Source organism: Cyanistes caeruleus, chromosome Z (genome assembly GCF_971803275.1).
Source record: "Cyanistes caeruleus chromosome Z, bCyaCae1.hap1.1, whole genome shotgun sequence".
Taxonomy (NCBI): Eukaryota; Metazoa; Chordata; class Aves; order Passeriformes; family Paridae; genus Cyanistes; species Cyanistes caeruleus.
In genome coordinates this window covers 59,132,770-59,151,007 of record NC_141732.1, presented here as the reverse complement: position 1 = coordinate 59,151,007, position 18,238 = coordinate 59,132,770, and the positions used below count along the sequence as shown (strand labels likewise).

General features: G+C 41.4%; 2 protein-coding genes across 2 annotated transcripts; both read left to right on the top strand.

Moving 5' to 3' along the window:
• The first annotated feature begins 1,841 nt into the window (after positions 1-1,841).
• On the top strand, positions 1,842-10,186 carry CENPH (centromere protein H). Its single transcript, XM_086869275.1, has 9 exons — positions 1,842-2,796; positions 2,889-2,944; positions 4,177-4,225; positions 4,597-4,671; positions 5,367-5,423; positions 6,284-6,347; positions 6,636-6,687; positions 7,841-8,001; positions 9,271-10,186. The coding sequence occupies exons 1-9, from the start codon at positions 2,543-2,545 to the stop codon at positions 9,361-9,363; spliced, it is 861 nt and encodes a 286-aa protein (XP_086725401.1). The 5' UTR covers positions 1,842-2,542; the 3' UTR covers positions 9,364-10,186.
• A 96-nt stretch (positions 10,187-10,282) lies between these two features.
• Positions 10,283-17,492, top strand: KGD4 (alpha-ketoglutarate dehydrogenase subunit 4). Its single transcript, XM_023944677.2, has 4 exons — positions 10,283-10,386; positions 11,417-11,480; positions 15,776-15,978; positions 17,214-17,492. Exons 1-4 carry the CDS (start codon positions 10,348-10,350, stop codon positions 17,229-17,231), a joined length of 324 nt encoding a protein of 107 aa, XP_023800445.1. The 5' UTR covers positions 10,283-10,347; the 3' UTR covers positions 17,232-17,492.
• Positions 17,493-18,238: the final 746 nt, after the last annotated feature.

Below are 18,238 nucleotides of genomic sequence, written 5' to 3'. Positions count from 1 at the left end.
TTGCTCTATCTTTTCTGGCCCTTGTTAGTAGAGTAACTCCCTTTTGTTTTTCCTTATGAATAAATGGTTCTTAGATACAGTGTTTGTCTTGGTAGACTTAATTTTGTTCCTGATCACCTAATTTGAAAAGAACCCCTTGCAGTTTCCCGCAGTGGAACATGGCACTGATATTGCAGGTAACTGCTAGACCGCCATTGAAAGGGGCAGTCCTAGACTGTGAGCACCCTAGTACAATGCAGAAGTGTTTTGTGATTAAGCTACTTGAATTTCAACCCTGTACTCTGAATCTGTACCAAGTATCTGATGGAGCTGTGCACTGTGAGTTATGACATGGTTCACTTCATCCATGATTGCAGCAGCTGCCTTCTGTTTGTCTCTGAAACTCTTCAATGGATGCAAGTTGGTAAGTTGTGCTTGTCAGGCCTACTCTGTGACACAGTGTACCGTAAAATGCCGCTCATGAGGTGCATGCCTCCTCCATTCCTCAAGGTATCTCACTGTGTTCTTGTCTTCCTGTGAACCACTGAAAGGGGACAGTGGTAGGGCAGTACCTTTTAAAACCTCCTACTGTGGGACAAGAGACCATAATTGTCCAAGGAAAACTGAAGACAAAAATCCCAGTGTACTTGGATTATTCTAATAGGCTTATCTAATGGAATCCCTTCCTTTCAGTTACCACTTCTGCAGTGCTATCTTACACTGAGAGTGACATTCTCTCAGTTACACAGCATATGGCAAAGAACGTAATCAATGTGAATAAGTGTGCTGCCAAGCAAAAGGTAAGAACCTTAGGGTGCAGGGTTGTGGGGGAAGTATGTGTGGTTATGTGTCGATACATGGCACACTGAGGCTGGTTCAGTTGAATCACTGCAGACAGACTTAAAGATCTGCTCACTTCTGAGCCGAAGATCTTAATCTTGCTCAGGTGGCATGGACCATCCATGAACTGGGTTTGTGTACTAGGATGGGCCTGGCTTGATCACCAAGACTTAAGTGAGCTGAAATAGTGTTAATGAACAGAGTATATATAATCAACCTTATTTCTCTGTGGGCAATCTTGAAGAAATATGCCACTGATGCCAGAATGATCTTTGCTGATATACTTTCTTCAGATATATTCATAGGTTAGTATATTATTGTTGTACATACCTCCCCACTAGCCCCAGTACTTATCCCCACCTTTTCCCTACCCTGATAGGCAGAAAGGCAAAACACATTTCAGAGGCTCCAAATCCCGGGGGCCCAAGGCCCCTATCCTGTTTTGGTTCCTCCTGGGAGCCAAGGTTGAAACCAGCTCTTTGGGACTCATTTTCAAAAACAAAGTTTAGGTCCTGTCTTAGAGCAGGGGGTGGAGCAGCAAGAGTTGAGATTACTTCATCACTTGTGCTTCTAATTAAGAATTCTTGTCAATTATACAATTTTCTAAACTTATAAAACTGTATTCACCCCATGTGGGGTGAGCATTTTCCCATATCTGCCCCCAAAGGCCTCATATAAAGACCAGCCCTTATATTATCTCTTAAACTAATATTGCCTCGAAAGTGTGTTTTTTCATTTCTAGGTCTCACCACAACTGCCAACACCAAGATAAGCACCACTGAACAGTTGTGCTCTCCTATTATATGGGATCTGGCTATACATTTTTAACTCTTATATGAACTTAAGAAGAATGCTCCTCACTCTATAAGCAAAATGCCTTATTTGTATTAAACTTAGTAAAGTTATTATCATTTTTTGTTTGGTTGGGTTTTCTGGTGGGGAAGGCAGCACAGTTACCTTCTTCCTACAGCTAAGGCATCTCCCTGGAGCCTGTGACCAGTGCTAAGAGCTTGGGTGAGCTCTGGGGCCACTCGGGTGCTGTGGCGGGTCACACAGGGCGGTGTATGGACAGGAGCATTGGCATGAGCTCTGCCAGTTTGGTGGTGGAATGTCTGCCAGATTCGATTTGGGGGCAGCAGGGAAAACAGCTGTGTGAGGTGGATGATCTCTTAGCCTGGTGGCAGAGCTCAAAGAGGAAGAAGAAAGTGTTGAGGATTCTAGGAGATAGGAGCTGAACTCTACCCTCCCTTACACAATTACAGGGGCTGCTAAAGGTAGTCAGATATTGGAACAAGCTAATCAGAACTGTGCAGGAGTCGCCATCCCTGGGCATATTAAAAAAAAATGCGTGACTATGACACTTGAGGTCACAGCTTAATGGTGAACAGGACCAGTGTGCTGTGTTGACAGCTGCACTTGGTCTTAAACCCAAGTAAGTCTCTGGTTCTATGCAGCAGCTTTCTTCACGTAGTGGTTTTTCTTTTTGCAGTTTATTTTTCACTTCCGTTAGTAGCTTTCACCTATTACTTCTATTTCCGCGCGAACACTAGGTCAGAGGGAAGGATTATTGCGCTTCACTTAGCCCCCTCCCAATTTTTTTTTTCTCCCTTTCCCGTACTGGTCCAGGGCCGCTGAGGGCTGTGCCCGCCCGCCCCGCCGCTGTCCTGCGCAGGCGCGGGGCGCGCACGGGCTGCCGGGAGCCGCGCAGTTTGAATGTGAGACGATGGCGGCGCTGACCCTGACCCTGGCCCCGGCCCCGGCCCCGGTCCCGTCCCTGTCCCTGTCCCTGACCCTGACCCCGACCCAGGACCCGACCCCGACCCAGGACCCGACCCCGACCCAGGACCCGACCCCGACCCAGGACCCGGCCTCGACCCAGGACCCGGCCCCGGTGAGGGCCCCGAGCCCGGCTCTGGAGCGGGCTCCGGCCCCGGCGAGGACCCAGGGCGGCGACGTGCATGTCCCCAGTCTGTTCTGGTTAGTGCCGGCGGGACGGGACGGGGTACAGCCCGGGGGTACAGTGAAGGGATGCGCAGCCTCTGACCGTTGCTGCTTTTTTCCCGCCGCAGCCTGAGGGACCGAATGAAGGAGCAGCTCATGGAGTACAACACGGCTGTTCTTGCCGGTAAGTATATCTCTCCTCGGAGTGGAATGTTGCACTAACAAAGGATGCCATGTGTCATATATATATATATATATATATATATATATATATATATATATATGTATAAATCTTTAATTATTTATCAAAAGTCCTTCTTACGATAATGATTTTTTTCCCCCCTGGCTGTACGTTTTAACTCATTTTCTAGTAAGCTTTTGAAACGTATTAGAATGATTACATGAGCAGATGCCCACTGCTCTTTCACTTCTTTTCTGGTTTTGAGCTTTAGACTCCTCTGACATGTAGTGATGGTTCTCAGAAATCTGGTCACTTGCCAAAAGTCTTGCCAAAAGTGTTTGGAAGCAATACTGATTTAAGATGTTTCCATTACCTGTAGAGTCACAAGGTGATCTGGGTTGGAAGGACGTTAAGCACATCTGGTTTCAAACCCCCTCTATGTACAGCCACACCTTCAACTAGACCATCTTGCTCAGAGCCCTATCCAACCTGACAACCTGATCTTGAACACATCCAGGGGTGAGGCATCCACAGCTTCTCTGTACCAGTGCCTCACCACCCCACAGTATATTTAATCTAAACCTACCCTCTTTCAAGTACAAACCATTCCCCTTTGTCCTGTCACTACATACCCTAAAAGTAAAACGTTCTTATCCAGCTCTTTTATAAGCTCCATTCAGGGACTGGAAGGACTCAGCAAGGTCACTATGCAACCTTCTCCAAGCTGAGCAACCACTCTCTCAGCCTTTTCCTCATAGGAGAGGTGCTCCAGCCCTCTGATCATCTTCATTCCTCTCCTCTGGACCTGCTCTGACATATCCATGTCCTTCTTATGTTGGGAATCCCAGGCCTGGATACAGCAGATCAGGTGGGGTCTGCCAAGAGCAGAGTAGAGGGGCAGAATCACCTCCCTTGACGTGCTGGCCACGTTTCTAATACAGCCCAGGATGCAGTTGGGTACATGCTCTTCCACTGAACCATCCAGTGGCATATACAGAGCAATGCCTTGAACCAGCTCTAACTCATCTAAAAAGTGCTAAATTAAAATATTTTAAAGCCTAATTCTCTGATACAGCTGATTGATAGCATAGTCTCAGTAACAGTAAAGGATAATAAAGCTTGGAGGTAGAAGTACCAAATAACTTGTTCAAACAAAAACTACTAATACTTTATGCTCTACAGATTGTATTTTAAAGTCTCTGTTGTACTTGTTTTAGCACCATTCTCTTTTGCAGGTCAGGAAAATTTCCATGATCATTTAATTGAAGAAAAATTTATCCAGGGGTAAGTCACTGGATAACTTCAAAACTCTCTGTTATTCCTTCTTAGTGAATTGCTGGATTAACAATCAGTACTTTGGAGAAGATTGGTGAAAATAATGGAAATTTAGAGAAAATGTGGGGAAGAAATGCTTTATTCATTCTCCCAATATACTTCTGTATCTAAAGTATCTTTTAAATTTTCAGTCCTTTATGCGATGGCTAGAATTCACTAGTATAGTTCCACATGCTAAATTACTCCCAGCCCTAATAATTTGTGGCTCGCATGAAAAATTCTTACATTAGATATGTAGAAAGCAAGTTAAAATGTGACACTACTTTTAAACTCTGTTTTCTTCACATTCAGGTTGTCTGTCATTGCTTTTTGTCTTTCAGTTCCACACAAGAATTGGAAAGAGATATAGAGGACGTAAAAGTCTCTTTCCAGAACAAGACATTGGCCTTGCAAAGGTAGAATTTTCTTCACCCTTTATTTGGAGGTTTCCTCTCTCTGTGTGCATACATAGATGCATATATACATATGTTTGATTAAAACAGGATTTTAAAGTGATATGGGAGATTGGGAAGATTTTACCAGTGCACAACAGGAATGCAGATGGATATGCTATAAAACAAAAAAAAATTTGTAAAACAAAACAAAGCCCACCAAAACTAAAAACTTACCAGTTGAAATGTGTAAACCTGAAAGTTCCTTTACAGTTGGGAAGGAGTGACTGTACAGATCAGTAAGCATATTTATTGGCAGTATTTTCTAAATGCCTATGAAAAGATGTAAGATGATAATGTTAGACATCCCACATGTTTCATGGCTGTTTATTTGAATTCACACCTTTGCTCAGCTTCCTTTTTGCAGCATCTGGGGTTAATAGTGTCCAGATATGTTGGTCAAGAGAAGAAGGAGTTGTCACAAATAATCATTGATACTTCTTTCCTGTTCTGAGAGTTAAGTCCCATTATTTAAGAAGTGTGATATTTAAGAGGTATGGAGTATTTTGTTTATATAATTCCGATGTGAAAGTGGACAAAGGTGGAATTCTGGAAATTATCTTTTTCTATTGTTTAAATATCTGCTTCTCTCTGTTTCCTGCTTCTCACGGTTTTTTATGAGTTCTCATCAGTCATATGCTATTTCTTACAATATGCAGGATCCAAATTATGGATGCCCTGAGAAACAAACTGAAACAAGATGATGTGAGCTCACGGTAAGGTGTTCTTGGAGTTCAAATGTCTAGAAAGGAATAGACTGCACAGTTTCTTTCTAGATTATTTAATTTTACCTCCTGTAAAAGCAAGCTTCCTTTTCCTAGATTTGACAGAATGATATACTATCTACCTTCTGGGTAGAATCAGCATGATCAGACCTCATGCGCCCATGGTAGATTTGCAGTTGAGCTCTGAATTTACCCACCTTTGATTACAGAGATCATAACTCTTGATTCACTAGTGAGAACTGCTTTGTAGCCAAGAGAGCTTTTTGTCTTTGGTGCCTGAATTACCTGCATTTATAATAGCTGAACACATATTACTGGCTTGTAATAGGGCCTTTCCTCTGCTTTGCTGCCTTTATTAATTAACTATTTAGGAGAAAAATGTATTTGAAAAAGAACTGAAAGCATAAAGCATTTAAAAGTAGCTTTAATTTCCTACCCATTATTAATGGGTGGATGAATATGAAGTAATATGAGAAATTTAATTTCTGTCAGAAATACAACTAAGAGATTGCATCTCCATGATATAGGAACTTTAATTCGTAGCCATTTCCAGATAGCTAGGCTTTCTTGATACCTTTCAAACTCTGTGAAGTAAAATGTTGACAGTCTTAAATGAAATCTTAGGGAAACTGAGAGGGAAATAAGGGAGCTCTTTAGCCTCTACAACGGTACTGAGTATATTAACTAAAAAGAAGTGATATTGTAAGTGTAAAAAGAAGTGACACGTAATATTATTTTGTTGTTAGGAGAAGTGAGAAATTCTTTATTTAAACTAAATAAAGTTGATTAAAAAATTTATTATATTGAATTATATTTGCAGTGTTAAAGTATGCAACTGTTTCCTTCCTTAGTCTGATCCTGGAAACAATGAAACACATAGTATTGCTCAGCCAGACAATAACTGAATATCAGCAGGTAAGTGGCAGTTGTAGCCTCTGTTATTGTTCTGCTGGTCAATCAACCTCAGCATGGGCAGGAGCTCACTTGGGAAGCAACAGGACTGCACAAGTTACTCCTGGGTGTGAGTGACTTGGTGACGTGGGTGCAGTTCCAACTGCTGTCAAAATTATTGAGAGGATTACCTAAAGTGAGCATGTAAGTAAGTCTGTTTTAGAGTTGCCCATGGCTGTTTTTGTGGATTGAATTAGCATCTTTCATATTTTTGAAGACAAAGAGTTTAGAAAATACTTTTTTTCCTTTCAGCAAGCACGTCAGAAGGAAGAGCAGTTGATTGACATTAAAAGGAAAAGACTCTGTAAGTGTGTTATCTTATTGACTTTGGTTTGTATTTTAATACAGAGTTGATATTTTGAAGTTGTTCTTGTAGCAATATTAATTTACATGGGAAGTAACAAATCACAGTTATAAGACTTGCTAAAAGAATAGAAAGTACTGTAGAGATGAGCTGGTGTGTTCTCTACTTGAACATGAGACTGACCTGTTGAAGTGAGAGATGCAAGACAGCACTCAAAAACAATGTGGCAGCATTTTATTATTTCATGTAACAACCTCAGAAAGTTACACATTGTTTAGTAATTTAAATCAGCCCTACAGCACCTAAAAGACACACTTTTTGTCATGCTGCACATTTGTGAGGTGTTTGCAGAGTACAGAGGGGATTTAGTTATAAAGAAGTGTATGTATATTGGTATTCAGTAGTCTCATTACAGTGGGTCAAATTTAGACGTGACATTAATATTCAGAACTTTATATGGTAAATGTGTTCTTTAATGCTCTTTCATGACCAGATTTGCCACCAATTTTAACAGCTATTGTTTGATTCATGCATAGGGAGTTGAATATATATTGACAGTAATGAACAAACACAATGAAATAACTGGTCACACGGGGAAAAATGAACATACTTGATATCTTTGCAAATAAAGGGAGGAATGCTCTGCCAGCATTCTTTCCACATATGAACTGCCCCTAAACACTATTAATCAGTCTAGTTTTTAGCCAGGTTTCCTATAAAAATAGTAATATTCACTGGTCATGTCCCTATGCTCCTTGTATGACTTTGGAATTTGGTTTCAGTGAAATCTGGAAGAGGAGTAAGGGTCTTTAAGAGGTATAAAAAACACCTATAAAAGTTATGGCACTCAAAGACAGGGCATGGGACAGAGGTGCAAATTAGTCCCTGTGTGAGGGAAATGCAGGCAGCATACGACTTACTTTCTGTTTTGCTGTTGGCCAGGGAGCTAATTGATGTAGTTTGATACAAGGTAGCCACAGCATATGTTGCCTCTTTCATAAAAGAAATATCTTGAGGTATATTGGAGGGAAGAACTGGAGTGTAAAATCAGGATTATTACAGTGGAAGTGCTTTAGGTGGCTGTGAAGAAATGATCTTCGGTTCTACAGTGCACCTAACTACTTAATGCTCAATTTTCCTAATAATGCAACAGCACTGACAAAAGATGGAGGACAGAAACTACAGCAAATTCAGACCATGATGGAAAGGCAAAAGGAGAAACAAGCGAGTATGAATGTCACTGAAACAGAGAAGATGCTTTATAAATTAAAAAAAGAAAGAGAGATTACTGCAATAATTCAAAATGTGTTCCAGGTAATGTATGGCTTTTAGAATCAAGTTCACAATTTTTCATTACACTCAAGATAACATACTGTATGGCAAATATAACTTAACAGCACATAACTGTGTTTCCTAAAACAATTCCTAAACCTAATTCCTAAATTCCTAATTTCCTAAACCACATTAACAGTGGTAATGGAAGAACTGTGTGTAAAAGGAAGACTTCTATTGGTTTAAAGGCTAAGACCATGCAATTGTCACAAGCATCTTTGCATTAATTTTTTGCAGGGTTTAGAGACACTCTATCAATCTGTCTTTGTTTCCTTAAAGGTACAAAAAAAATGCATCTTTCTTGAAAAATGTCACAGTAATGGGTGTATTTCCTTTGAATCACATCTGTACCCTGCCAAATGAGTTTCCCCATTTAATGAATAGAAGAAATAAATAGGTGTTAGTCCCATGTTACCAGTGAGCCTTCCTCTGCCCCTTCTGACCACATGCCTTCTGTTTGTGTCACCCCCTACAGCCCTGTGAAGCCTTGGCCTGGAGCCACAGTCAGACTCAATTCTTTCAGCAGCCTTTGCCCTTTGGGTTATCCATGTGTCACGGGATGATAACTAGTCTGTATACATGTAGGTCACCTGGAGTGTGGAGTCATGCAAAGTGAGGAAGAAAACCTCACAGTTTGGGTTAGGGTGGAAGGGTCTCAGGCTGCATAGAAGTGTCAAGGACAAAATGAGTGTTCTGGCTTTTTGCTCTGAATGCTATGGCTGCTACAATTTTGCATTGATAATGTTGTTACATTTCAAATTGAGAACGAGAAATTTCATGTTTTACTGGGATTTAGATTAGAGTCTAAAACTATCTCCTGGTTTTGTATTCTGAAAATTTTCTGAGCCCTAACTAGAGCAAATCCTCTGGTTAAATTTATATTCCCATTTTCAATCCAGAATGGCAGGGTGAGAATGTTAACTGTGCTATTTTGTGTTTGAGGCAAACTTTTTTTCATATCATTAAAAACGTTCTCTAGGTTTCTGTGTTTAAAGTAGAGGTAGTATGCAAGCCCCTCTAGGAAATAAAAAAGCGTGGATTTGGGGTTGGTTTTGTCTATGTATCAACAATAGGATCTGAATCAATACTTCCCTTTCTCCTTTTTTCACCCCATCCTGCCTACCTCAAAGGCTTGTGAATTTCAAGGGCTTTCAAATAAAAAATTAAAAAGCAGACTTTCTTTGAAATATTTTGCTAGGAATTGTCCTTTGCAAGGGCTTGTTTTAACCTGTAAATCTTTCTCATTTATAGAGCATCATCATTGGAAGCAGAGTTAACTGGGCAGAAGATCCGTCTTTAAAGGCAATTGTTCTACAGCTTGAAAATAATGTCTATCTTCAGTGAGCCAGGAGGTGGATACAGTGGTGCTTATTTTATACACAGTGCGCATTTTAACTAAATTTGAGAGATTATATGTATCTCAAAAACAATTTTATTTTAAAATGAATTGTAAAATTTGATCTTTCTGAAAGGTGTTCTTTCTAGAGAATTAGAATGTGTCCAAGCAATTCTTTGAAGTTAAATTTATCTTCTGGTGGACAGCAAACGTTTGAAGAGGCAGTAGAGCTGAAATGAAACTAACTGAAGACTCACTTTTCAAGCTGTCCTGTCTCAAGCACTCATTTTCCTCTGAAAAGCAACAATAATGCAAGAAAAGTTCAAGGTTTCATGTAGAAGTGGACTTTGAAACAGAGACTTTGCTGTACCGCTTTCCTGGGGACCAGCAGGCTGTGGGGCTCAAGCAGGATGCTTGACCCTGCTCTGTCCCAATCAAAAGCTCAATCTGGAATATTTATTCGCAAGTCTGGATTTGGGATTATTTTTGTTATTAAGTCATTTATGGATCATTTTAAACATTATTTTAAACAGAAATTTTATGCTTTTTTTAGCAGTGATTCTTGTCTGTAGAGGCAACTGCATACTGCCAGCTGTGCAGCTAAGCAGTGTTTTAATTGCGTCTTCACTAGCATTTGGGCTTTATTTTGTTGGAGGTGTTTGATGTTTGAAAGAAATTGACTCCTGGAGTGTAGTACATTTTGGGTGTTGAGTGTTCCTTGTTTTGTTGGTGTGTAACATCACTTTAAACTTAGTGAGTGTCCCCTAGCTATTTTTTTTAATGTGGTCGCTTTTAACTAATATAAAAATAAAACGTTGATTTTCCTGAAAATACTTTATTTGGTTTGGAGGGTTTTTTTAACTCCTGATCCAGCGGTTCGTTTGGCAGGCCATGCCACTGCTCCGGGCCCCGCCCACAGGCGGGGAGGCCCCGCCCACCGCGGCGCTCGTGGTTGTGGGCGGGGCCCGGAGCTGCCCCTCAGGCTCGTCACCATGGGCAGCAAGATGGCGGCCGCCACCAGGGCGGTGCAGGTAAGAGCGGCCCCGGGACGGCGGTGTCTGAAACAGCCAGAGCCCTGGCTGGCGAGCGGGGCTCGCTTCTGCCGCCGCCGCCGAGCAGCAGGTCTGAGGCGGCCGCGGCTTGAGAAGACGCCGCCGGGGGCCGGTGTCCTTGGGGAGAGCCGTGCAGTGGTGCGCACACTGTATCGCAGGTGCTTGGTGCTGTGATAGCAGCGGGCGCGGAGCTAGCTGGCAGCACCTTCCTAAGATTTGCCTCTCCAAGGTGCAAGTGCTTTGTACAGGCAGAGCAGAGCTTGCGATTCCATGTGCTAATGAGCTGTGGAACCACGGCGTTGTTTGGATTTAAAGGACCTTAAAGGTCACCTAGTTACAGCACCCCCCCGCCGTGGGCACGGACACCTTCATCAGTATAGGTTGCTCAAAGCCCCGTCCAACTTGGCCTTAGACAATTCCAGGGATGGGACAGCCACAGATGCTCTGGGCAACTTGTGCCAGTACTTCACCACCCTCAAAGTAAAGAATTTCTTCCTAATCTTTCTGATCCAAACCTGCCTTCTTTAGGTTGTAAGGTCTCCTCAGAGCCTTCTTCAGGCTGAGAAACCCCAGCTCTCTCAGCCTGTCCTCACAGGAGAGGTGCTTCAGCCCTCTGATCATCCTAATGGCCTGCTCTGGACTCAGTCCAGCACGTCCAAGTTTTATTTGCTTTGGGGACCCCAGAGCTGGCCACAGCACTCTGGATGGGTTCTCACCAGAGCGGATTGCATTGTGGCTGTATTCACGCAATGGCAGTGGCTGTTTCTGCACACACACACAGATGAGAATAGGAAGACAAAGCCTGTACCTGCTCCGGACATCAGGGTGCAGGACTACTTTTTGAAGTAAAATTCGTGGGGTAAACTTAGAACTTCAAGAAGTAGTAAGTGTATCAGAGTAGTGGTGCAGAGGGGAGCTGTTGAGAGTGGTTCTTAGATACATTGTACATTCCAGTTTATTATTAATGGTAATCTGTGTCTGTTTCTCTCACTACCTGATCTCCTCCTAGGTAGTCAAGCCACATACCCCATTGATAAAGTTCCCAGACAGAAAAAGTGGTCCCAGACCTAAAAGTAAGTATTTTGGGTATGGATACAGCTTGTGCCACATTTCTTTACATGAACTGTTTATTTAAGAACCAGGACCCAATTTCTCACTTTCAGCTATACAACTGGACCGAGTTGGAGTGGGGTTTTTGAAACATGCTTGATTTAGTTTAAAGGCAATTCTTGAACTTTGTTCACAACTTCTTCTTTGTACAACTGTGTAGACACATAATGCATGTATGTCTGTATTTTTTTCTCAAGAAAGACTCACAAAGATTTCAAAGCAAAGTGTTTGTTTTCTACTTTATATAAAGTCACATTTTCCCAAATACTAATATTTACTGAAATGACAGTGCCCAAATCAGTTTGAAGCAGCTTCTGCTATTCAGTGATATTTGCATAAATGATGTTGCATTTTCCTAATTTTTTTCTTGGTTGAAGCATGTGATGTATTTTCTGCTGTATTTTCAAAACATGATTATAGCTGGGAGATCTAGCCCTCTGTACATTTTAAGAAGTATTTTCTTGTGTTATTAATTAATGCTGAGGAAAAAAATATTTCATTGCAATCTTTGATATTAGCTTTTATAACTATGTTGATATTTATGGTATTCCCAATAATATTATATTTAAACAACAAATTTATATTAGCAATATGTTGGTTTAGAAGTCCATTTGGGTCAAAAAGCATCTGAAAGAAAGATAGGAGTTGTCTTTAAAATCTCTGTTGTGTTATTCTCACTTCTTTTGAAATTATTCTGTGCCTAGTTATTTGCCACAGGATTATCAAGCCTGCAGGTTAGCTTTAAGTTTAGTTTAACATTTGAAAGCCTCCACAGTGCATATAAACTCCTCTTCTGACTTACCTGTGAACTCTTCATGAACTATTTTCTGCATTAACTTCCTGTCAAAATTCTGTACATTTTGCACAGTTCAGCCAAATCCACCACCTCTCGTGCCAGTGAACTACTTTCTCAAAAAAAATGTGTTGAAAATGTGTTTCTGACCTCTTGTTTATATCAGAAGATTCTTGTGACTATATCTTTTAAATACATTAGACTTTTCTACCTTCATCAGGATCAGCCATCTTGTTAGTAAACTGCAACCCACTTTGTCTTGGTTGAATGCTGTAGCAAAAACTGCATTTAACTGTACCAGACTGTTGCTCCTACATAGCTAAATGGCTAATTAGAGCAACTAAGGATGTGAAAGGCCAGTCATATTCTATTGGGCCTATTACTACTACAACATTATGGTCTCAAATATGGAAGGGAAAGATGTAGAGGAGACTGTAATAGAACTAAAGCAGCAGCAGTAAAATTTCTGATTACTGCACATCTTATGTTTTTAATTGGCTAATGATTCTACTCCAACTACACTTCTGACTGAAACATACAGTAGAAGAAAATCCTTGACAAATTTCTAGACTTTTTTATGGTGGATGAAACAAACTTGGAGAAACTGTTGGGTTTTTTTCATTGTTTTTTGGTTTTGGTTTTGTTAGTTTTGTTGTTTTGTTTGGGGTTTTTTTTGTATGTAAGATGTATTATTTCTTGAAACAAAAATAGTTTGCCCCCTGTTCACAATATGTTGCTTCTGATGGGCTCACTTCTGCCTTGCTCTGTTTCGGATCTTCTGTTTTTTCTGAAACACTTGGGGATTTTCAGACCCAGTCTTATGACTGACAACTTCTGAATATGTCTTTCAATGGTGACTTGGTCACAGTGCTGCAGGTGTTTGATTGTTTGTCCCAGTCCTGCAACTACATCAAACTCATTAAGGGAAAAACTGGCTTCCTCTCCTTTGTGGTCCTTGCTCTTGCTGGAGCCAGGAAGGACAAAGGCAGGCAAAACTGTGGTGCTGTAGCTGCTTACCTTCTTTCATGCAGTTTTCATGTTGCTTCTTTTATAGTTATATAGAGCCTCTCTCCAGCTGTTAGATGTTGCACTTGTCTTGCTCATTTTTCTGGAACACTGGGAAGGACTTCTGTGGAAGCATTCTGCTTTGTCAGGTGTTTTACCCTTATATAACACAGAATCACTAGGTTGAAGAGACCTTCAAGATCACTGAGTCAAACCCATGCCCTAACACCTTAACTAAACCATGGCAACGAGAGCCACATCCAATCGTTTTTTAAACACATCTAGGGATGGTGACTCCACCACCCCCCAGGCAGACAATTCCAGTACTTCACCACTCTTTCCATATAAAACTTATTCCTAGTATCTGACCTGTATTTCCCTTGGTGCAGCTTAAGACTGTCCTCTCATTCTGTCAGTTGCTGCCTGGTGAAAGAGACACCCTCACCTGACTACAACCACCTTTCAGGAAGTTGTAGGGAGTGATACTAGATAGACCCCTCCTCCGAGTCTACTTTTCTCCAGGCTAAACAGCCCCAGCTCCCTCAGCCATTCCTCACAGGAATGTTTGTGTTCCAATCCCCTCACCAGCCTCGTTGCCTCCTCTGAACGTGCTCAAGCATCTCAATGTCCTTCCTGAACTGAGGGCCCAGAACTGGACACAGAACTCCAGGTGTGACCTCACCAGCGCCGAGTACAGGGGTAGAATGACCCCCCTGCCCCTGCTGGCCACACTATTCCAGGAGTCATTTGGCTTCTTGGCCACCTGGGCACACTGCTGGCTCATGTTCAGCCACTGTCACCAGTACCCTCAGGTCCCTTTCTGCCTGGGCACTGTCCAGCCACTCTGTCCCCAGCTTATAACATTGAAGGGGTTTTTTGAGCCCAAAACTCAGGACTCAGCACTTGGACTTATTAAACTTCATCCCACTGGACTCTGCCCATCCTTCCAACCATTCCAGGTCTCTCTGCAAAGCCCTTCTCCCTTCCAACAGATCAACACACACTCCCAGCTTAATGTCATCTGCAAATTTGCTAATGAAGGACTCAATAGCCTCATCCATGTCATCTATAAAAATATTGAACAGGACTGGCCCCAGCACAGACCCCTGAGGGACACCACTGGTGACTGGACACCAGCTGGGTGCAGCAGTGTTCACCACCACTCCCTGGGCCATCCAGCCAGTTCCTAACCCAGCACAGAGTGCTCCTGTCCAAGCTGTGGGCTGCCAGCTGTTCCAGGAGTGTGCTGTGGGAGACAGTGTCAAAGGCCTTGCTGAAGTCCAAATGGACACATCCACAGCCTTTCCTGCATCCACCAGGTGGGTCACCTGGTCATAGACAGAGATCAGGTTGGTCAGACATGACCTGCCCCTCCTAAACCCATGCTGGCTGGGTCTGATCCCCTGGCCATCCTGTAAGTGCTGCACGATGACACTCAGTATAAACTGTTCCATCACCTTACTGGGTACTGAGGTCAGGCTGAGTAGCCAGTAATTACCAGGATTCTCATTCCCACTCTTTTTGTGAATGAGCATCACATTGGCCAGCTTCCAGTCATCTGGAACCTCACCAGTGAGCCAGGACTGTTGGTAAATGATGGAGAGCAGGTTTTCAAGCTCATCTGCCAGGTCTCTCATCACCCTGGAAGGGATCCCATCCCATATATAGGACTGAGTGATGAAATTAACATACTGCTGTGATCTCTGTCCTGCCCAGGGGGCAATTGCATATTTCCATTGTAAAATTAGCCATGGTGGGACAGACCTAAGGTTCAAAATGCTGACTGTGATGACATTGCCCTATTGTCATCTCTTCTTTCTGCACAATCAAGGCAAATTCTCTAATGTGAATTCCTGAAGCTTAGCTCCTGATCCTCACCCGTGAAGAACTCCATGCACTCATCAGTCTTTGCATTTCATTAACATTGATTGCTGATGCCTGATACTTAGTGGTCTTTCTGCGCATCATTAACAAAATGGGATAGGATGCCATTTTGTAATATTAAAAATGGGTACAGCATTGCATGTTGCAGCCTATTGTGGAGCTTTATCTTTCTATAAGCCTCTAGATCTTTTTCACTTGTCTCTTTTCAGCTGCAGCAAACAAAAAGCATCATCTCAGTTATCTTTCTACATAATAGCCCACATGCAAACTTTTACATAACTTTATGCTTTTTCTCCAAGTACAGCTTCCCAGTGAAAAAGCCATTGTTAAGAGTATATGCTGATACATCTTATTTCCACATGAGTGTTTCTGCCATTCAAACTACTGTCAGAATTTTTAGATTCTGCACTTGATACATTTAACAATAAAAGCAGGTTTTGAGAAGTGGAGTGACTTAATTCTTTTACGTATTTGGTTAACGAATAAGGTTTTAAGCAATGGTAGATTTTATTAGCTGCTTATTGATTTTATAGTCTAGTAATATTTCTGTAAATGGTGTTGACATCTGGGTTTCAGTACAGGAATCTCTACAAGCAAGTATGCCATCTCTCCTTGCTTCAAACGCACAAGAATCTGTAGGAGGCATATCACCAGCCTTTCAAAATATTTCACCTGTTAGTAGAGTACAAGGTGCACCAGATACTTCTGAATTAACAAGAGCCTTACCTCAGAAATATAGAAGGAAACAAATGTCAGATGAAGAGATTGAATATATTCAAGTAAGTTTTCTTCTTTAGCTTATTTCTACATCTTCTGGTATGGTATTATATAGTAATTCTTTATAAGAGTGTGCCCTGGGCTTTCATTGTTTTCATATGCAATACCCAGTGTATTCTTAATGGAGAGGGTACCCACCTCTCATTGTATAGTAGCTTGAGTAGAGAGATTTGGACTTAGAACAGATGTTCAGGTAAGCTTGTAATAGTCACAACCTGCATTAATTGCCACCACTACCTGTTTTATAACAATTGTTTAATGGGTACTTTGACTGTGCTGGGCAGGAGCACAGAAGTCTGTTCTTAGACCAGGAAAGGCTATTACCAGGTGATCAAGGTCCAAAATATTTGTCGAACTAGTTTTGTAAGTTATTTATTAGCAAATTAACTCTTGTATTTCTAGTAGAAACATTTTATTGATATAAATATTTTCTGCAATATATATATATATATATATTATGCAATATATAAATATGACATTGTACATGAAAGGCAAGAAAAACCTGCTTCTGTTCTGTAATAATTCTCAGTTGTAAAAAGTAATGATTCAAAAGGGAGAATGCACAGAATGCAAGGAACTGGTGAGGTGATTGTGAGTTTGAAATGAAAAGATGCTTGCAAAGCTTTGTTAAATGGTAAAGACATGTATAGCATAACTACATTAGTAGAGGAAATAATTTTTCCTTCATGTGTGTCAGGAGGCTGCATTTATGTAGTAGAAATAAAATCAGTTATTTCATATAGTAATACACTTCCTGACTTTTTGCTTAAGTTTGTTTAACAGTGAGCTAAGTTGTAAAATAATTTAATTGGAAAAAGAATGAACTGAATAACTTTATCATTTCTCATTAAGATTGTAATGACTCCTCTTGGCTTTGTTTTTACTTTGCACTTTGGAATGTAGGCAGTGAAAGTTATTTTAAAACTTGTGTTTGTCAGATATTTTCAAGGTTAAGAGTCAGTTTTCTTCAGAGAAAGAGACATGGAAGGAGCTGTAACTGTAGGTAGCATGTGTTAATTATTTTGTATTTTCCCTTGAAGAAAATGTAGCCATGACTGGTAGATGCTGATATTTGACACTCTGTGCCTGTTCTTATATAGGTAGAAAAGTCAACATTTAAATCAGAAATTAAAGCTGTAACTATGTCTCTTAGTCTATAACGGTGCAGAAGATAATTTGATCTCAGTTTTATGTTCTATTAGTGGAATATATTTAACTGTATGCTTTTTTTTTACAGCGTGGAGGTCCAGAATAAATGTAGAAGATAGTTTCTTGGCCACTATTGGAAGAATGAGGTATTATATTCACAATAAAGGCATTTCCTTAATATTAAAAATTATTGTATACTAATAGCTTTAATAAAATCCCATGTGATGGGTGAGAAGATCAACACAACACACAAGACACTGTTTTGTGACCGAGAAGGATTTTATGTTGATGGCTAATAGCTATTGAATATATATGATGTCTGCACTATTAAAGTATTTTTCTAATTAGCCATTTGAAAAATCCACAATCTAACAGAGTCTTTTTTTTTTTTTTTCTACTGGTTGAGGTCACAAAATCACAGCATTGCTGATATTTAAGGGTCAGGTTGGAAGGAGCCACAGTGGGTCATATGGTCCAACCTTCCTGCTCCAGCAGGATTGTCCCAGAGCACACAGCACAGGATTGTGTCCAGATGGTGCTTGCGTATCTCCAGTGAGGGAGACTCCACAGCCTCTCTGGGCAATCTGTTCCAGTGCACAGTCACCTGCATGGTAAAAAAGTTCCTCCTCATGGTCAGGTGGAACTTCCTGGGCATCCGTGTCTGCCCATTGCCTCTTGTTATATCGCCTAGCACCACCAAGAAGAGCCTGGTCCATCTTCTTGGCAATTTCCCTTCAAGTACTGATACATGTCAATGAGGTCCCCTCTCAGAATTATCTCCTTGAGGCTGAACAGCCCCAGTTGCCCCTGCCTTTTCTCATAAGAGGGATGCTCCACACCCCTCATAAAATTTGTTGCCCTCTGCTGGACCCACTCCAGGAGCTCCACATCTTGCTTGTCCTGAGAAGCCCAGAACTGGACGAAGCACTCCAGGTGAGGCCTGGATGCTCCTACATACTCCAGGATGGAGTAGAGGGGAAGGATCACCTCCCTCCACCTGCTGGCAATGCTCTTCATAATGCCTCCCACAATACTATTTGCCTTCTTGGCCACCAGGACACACTGCTGGCTCATGGACACCAGGAACCCCAGGTCCTTCTCCAAACTACTCCC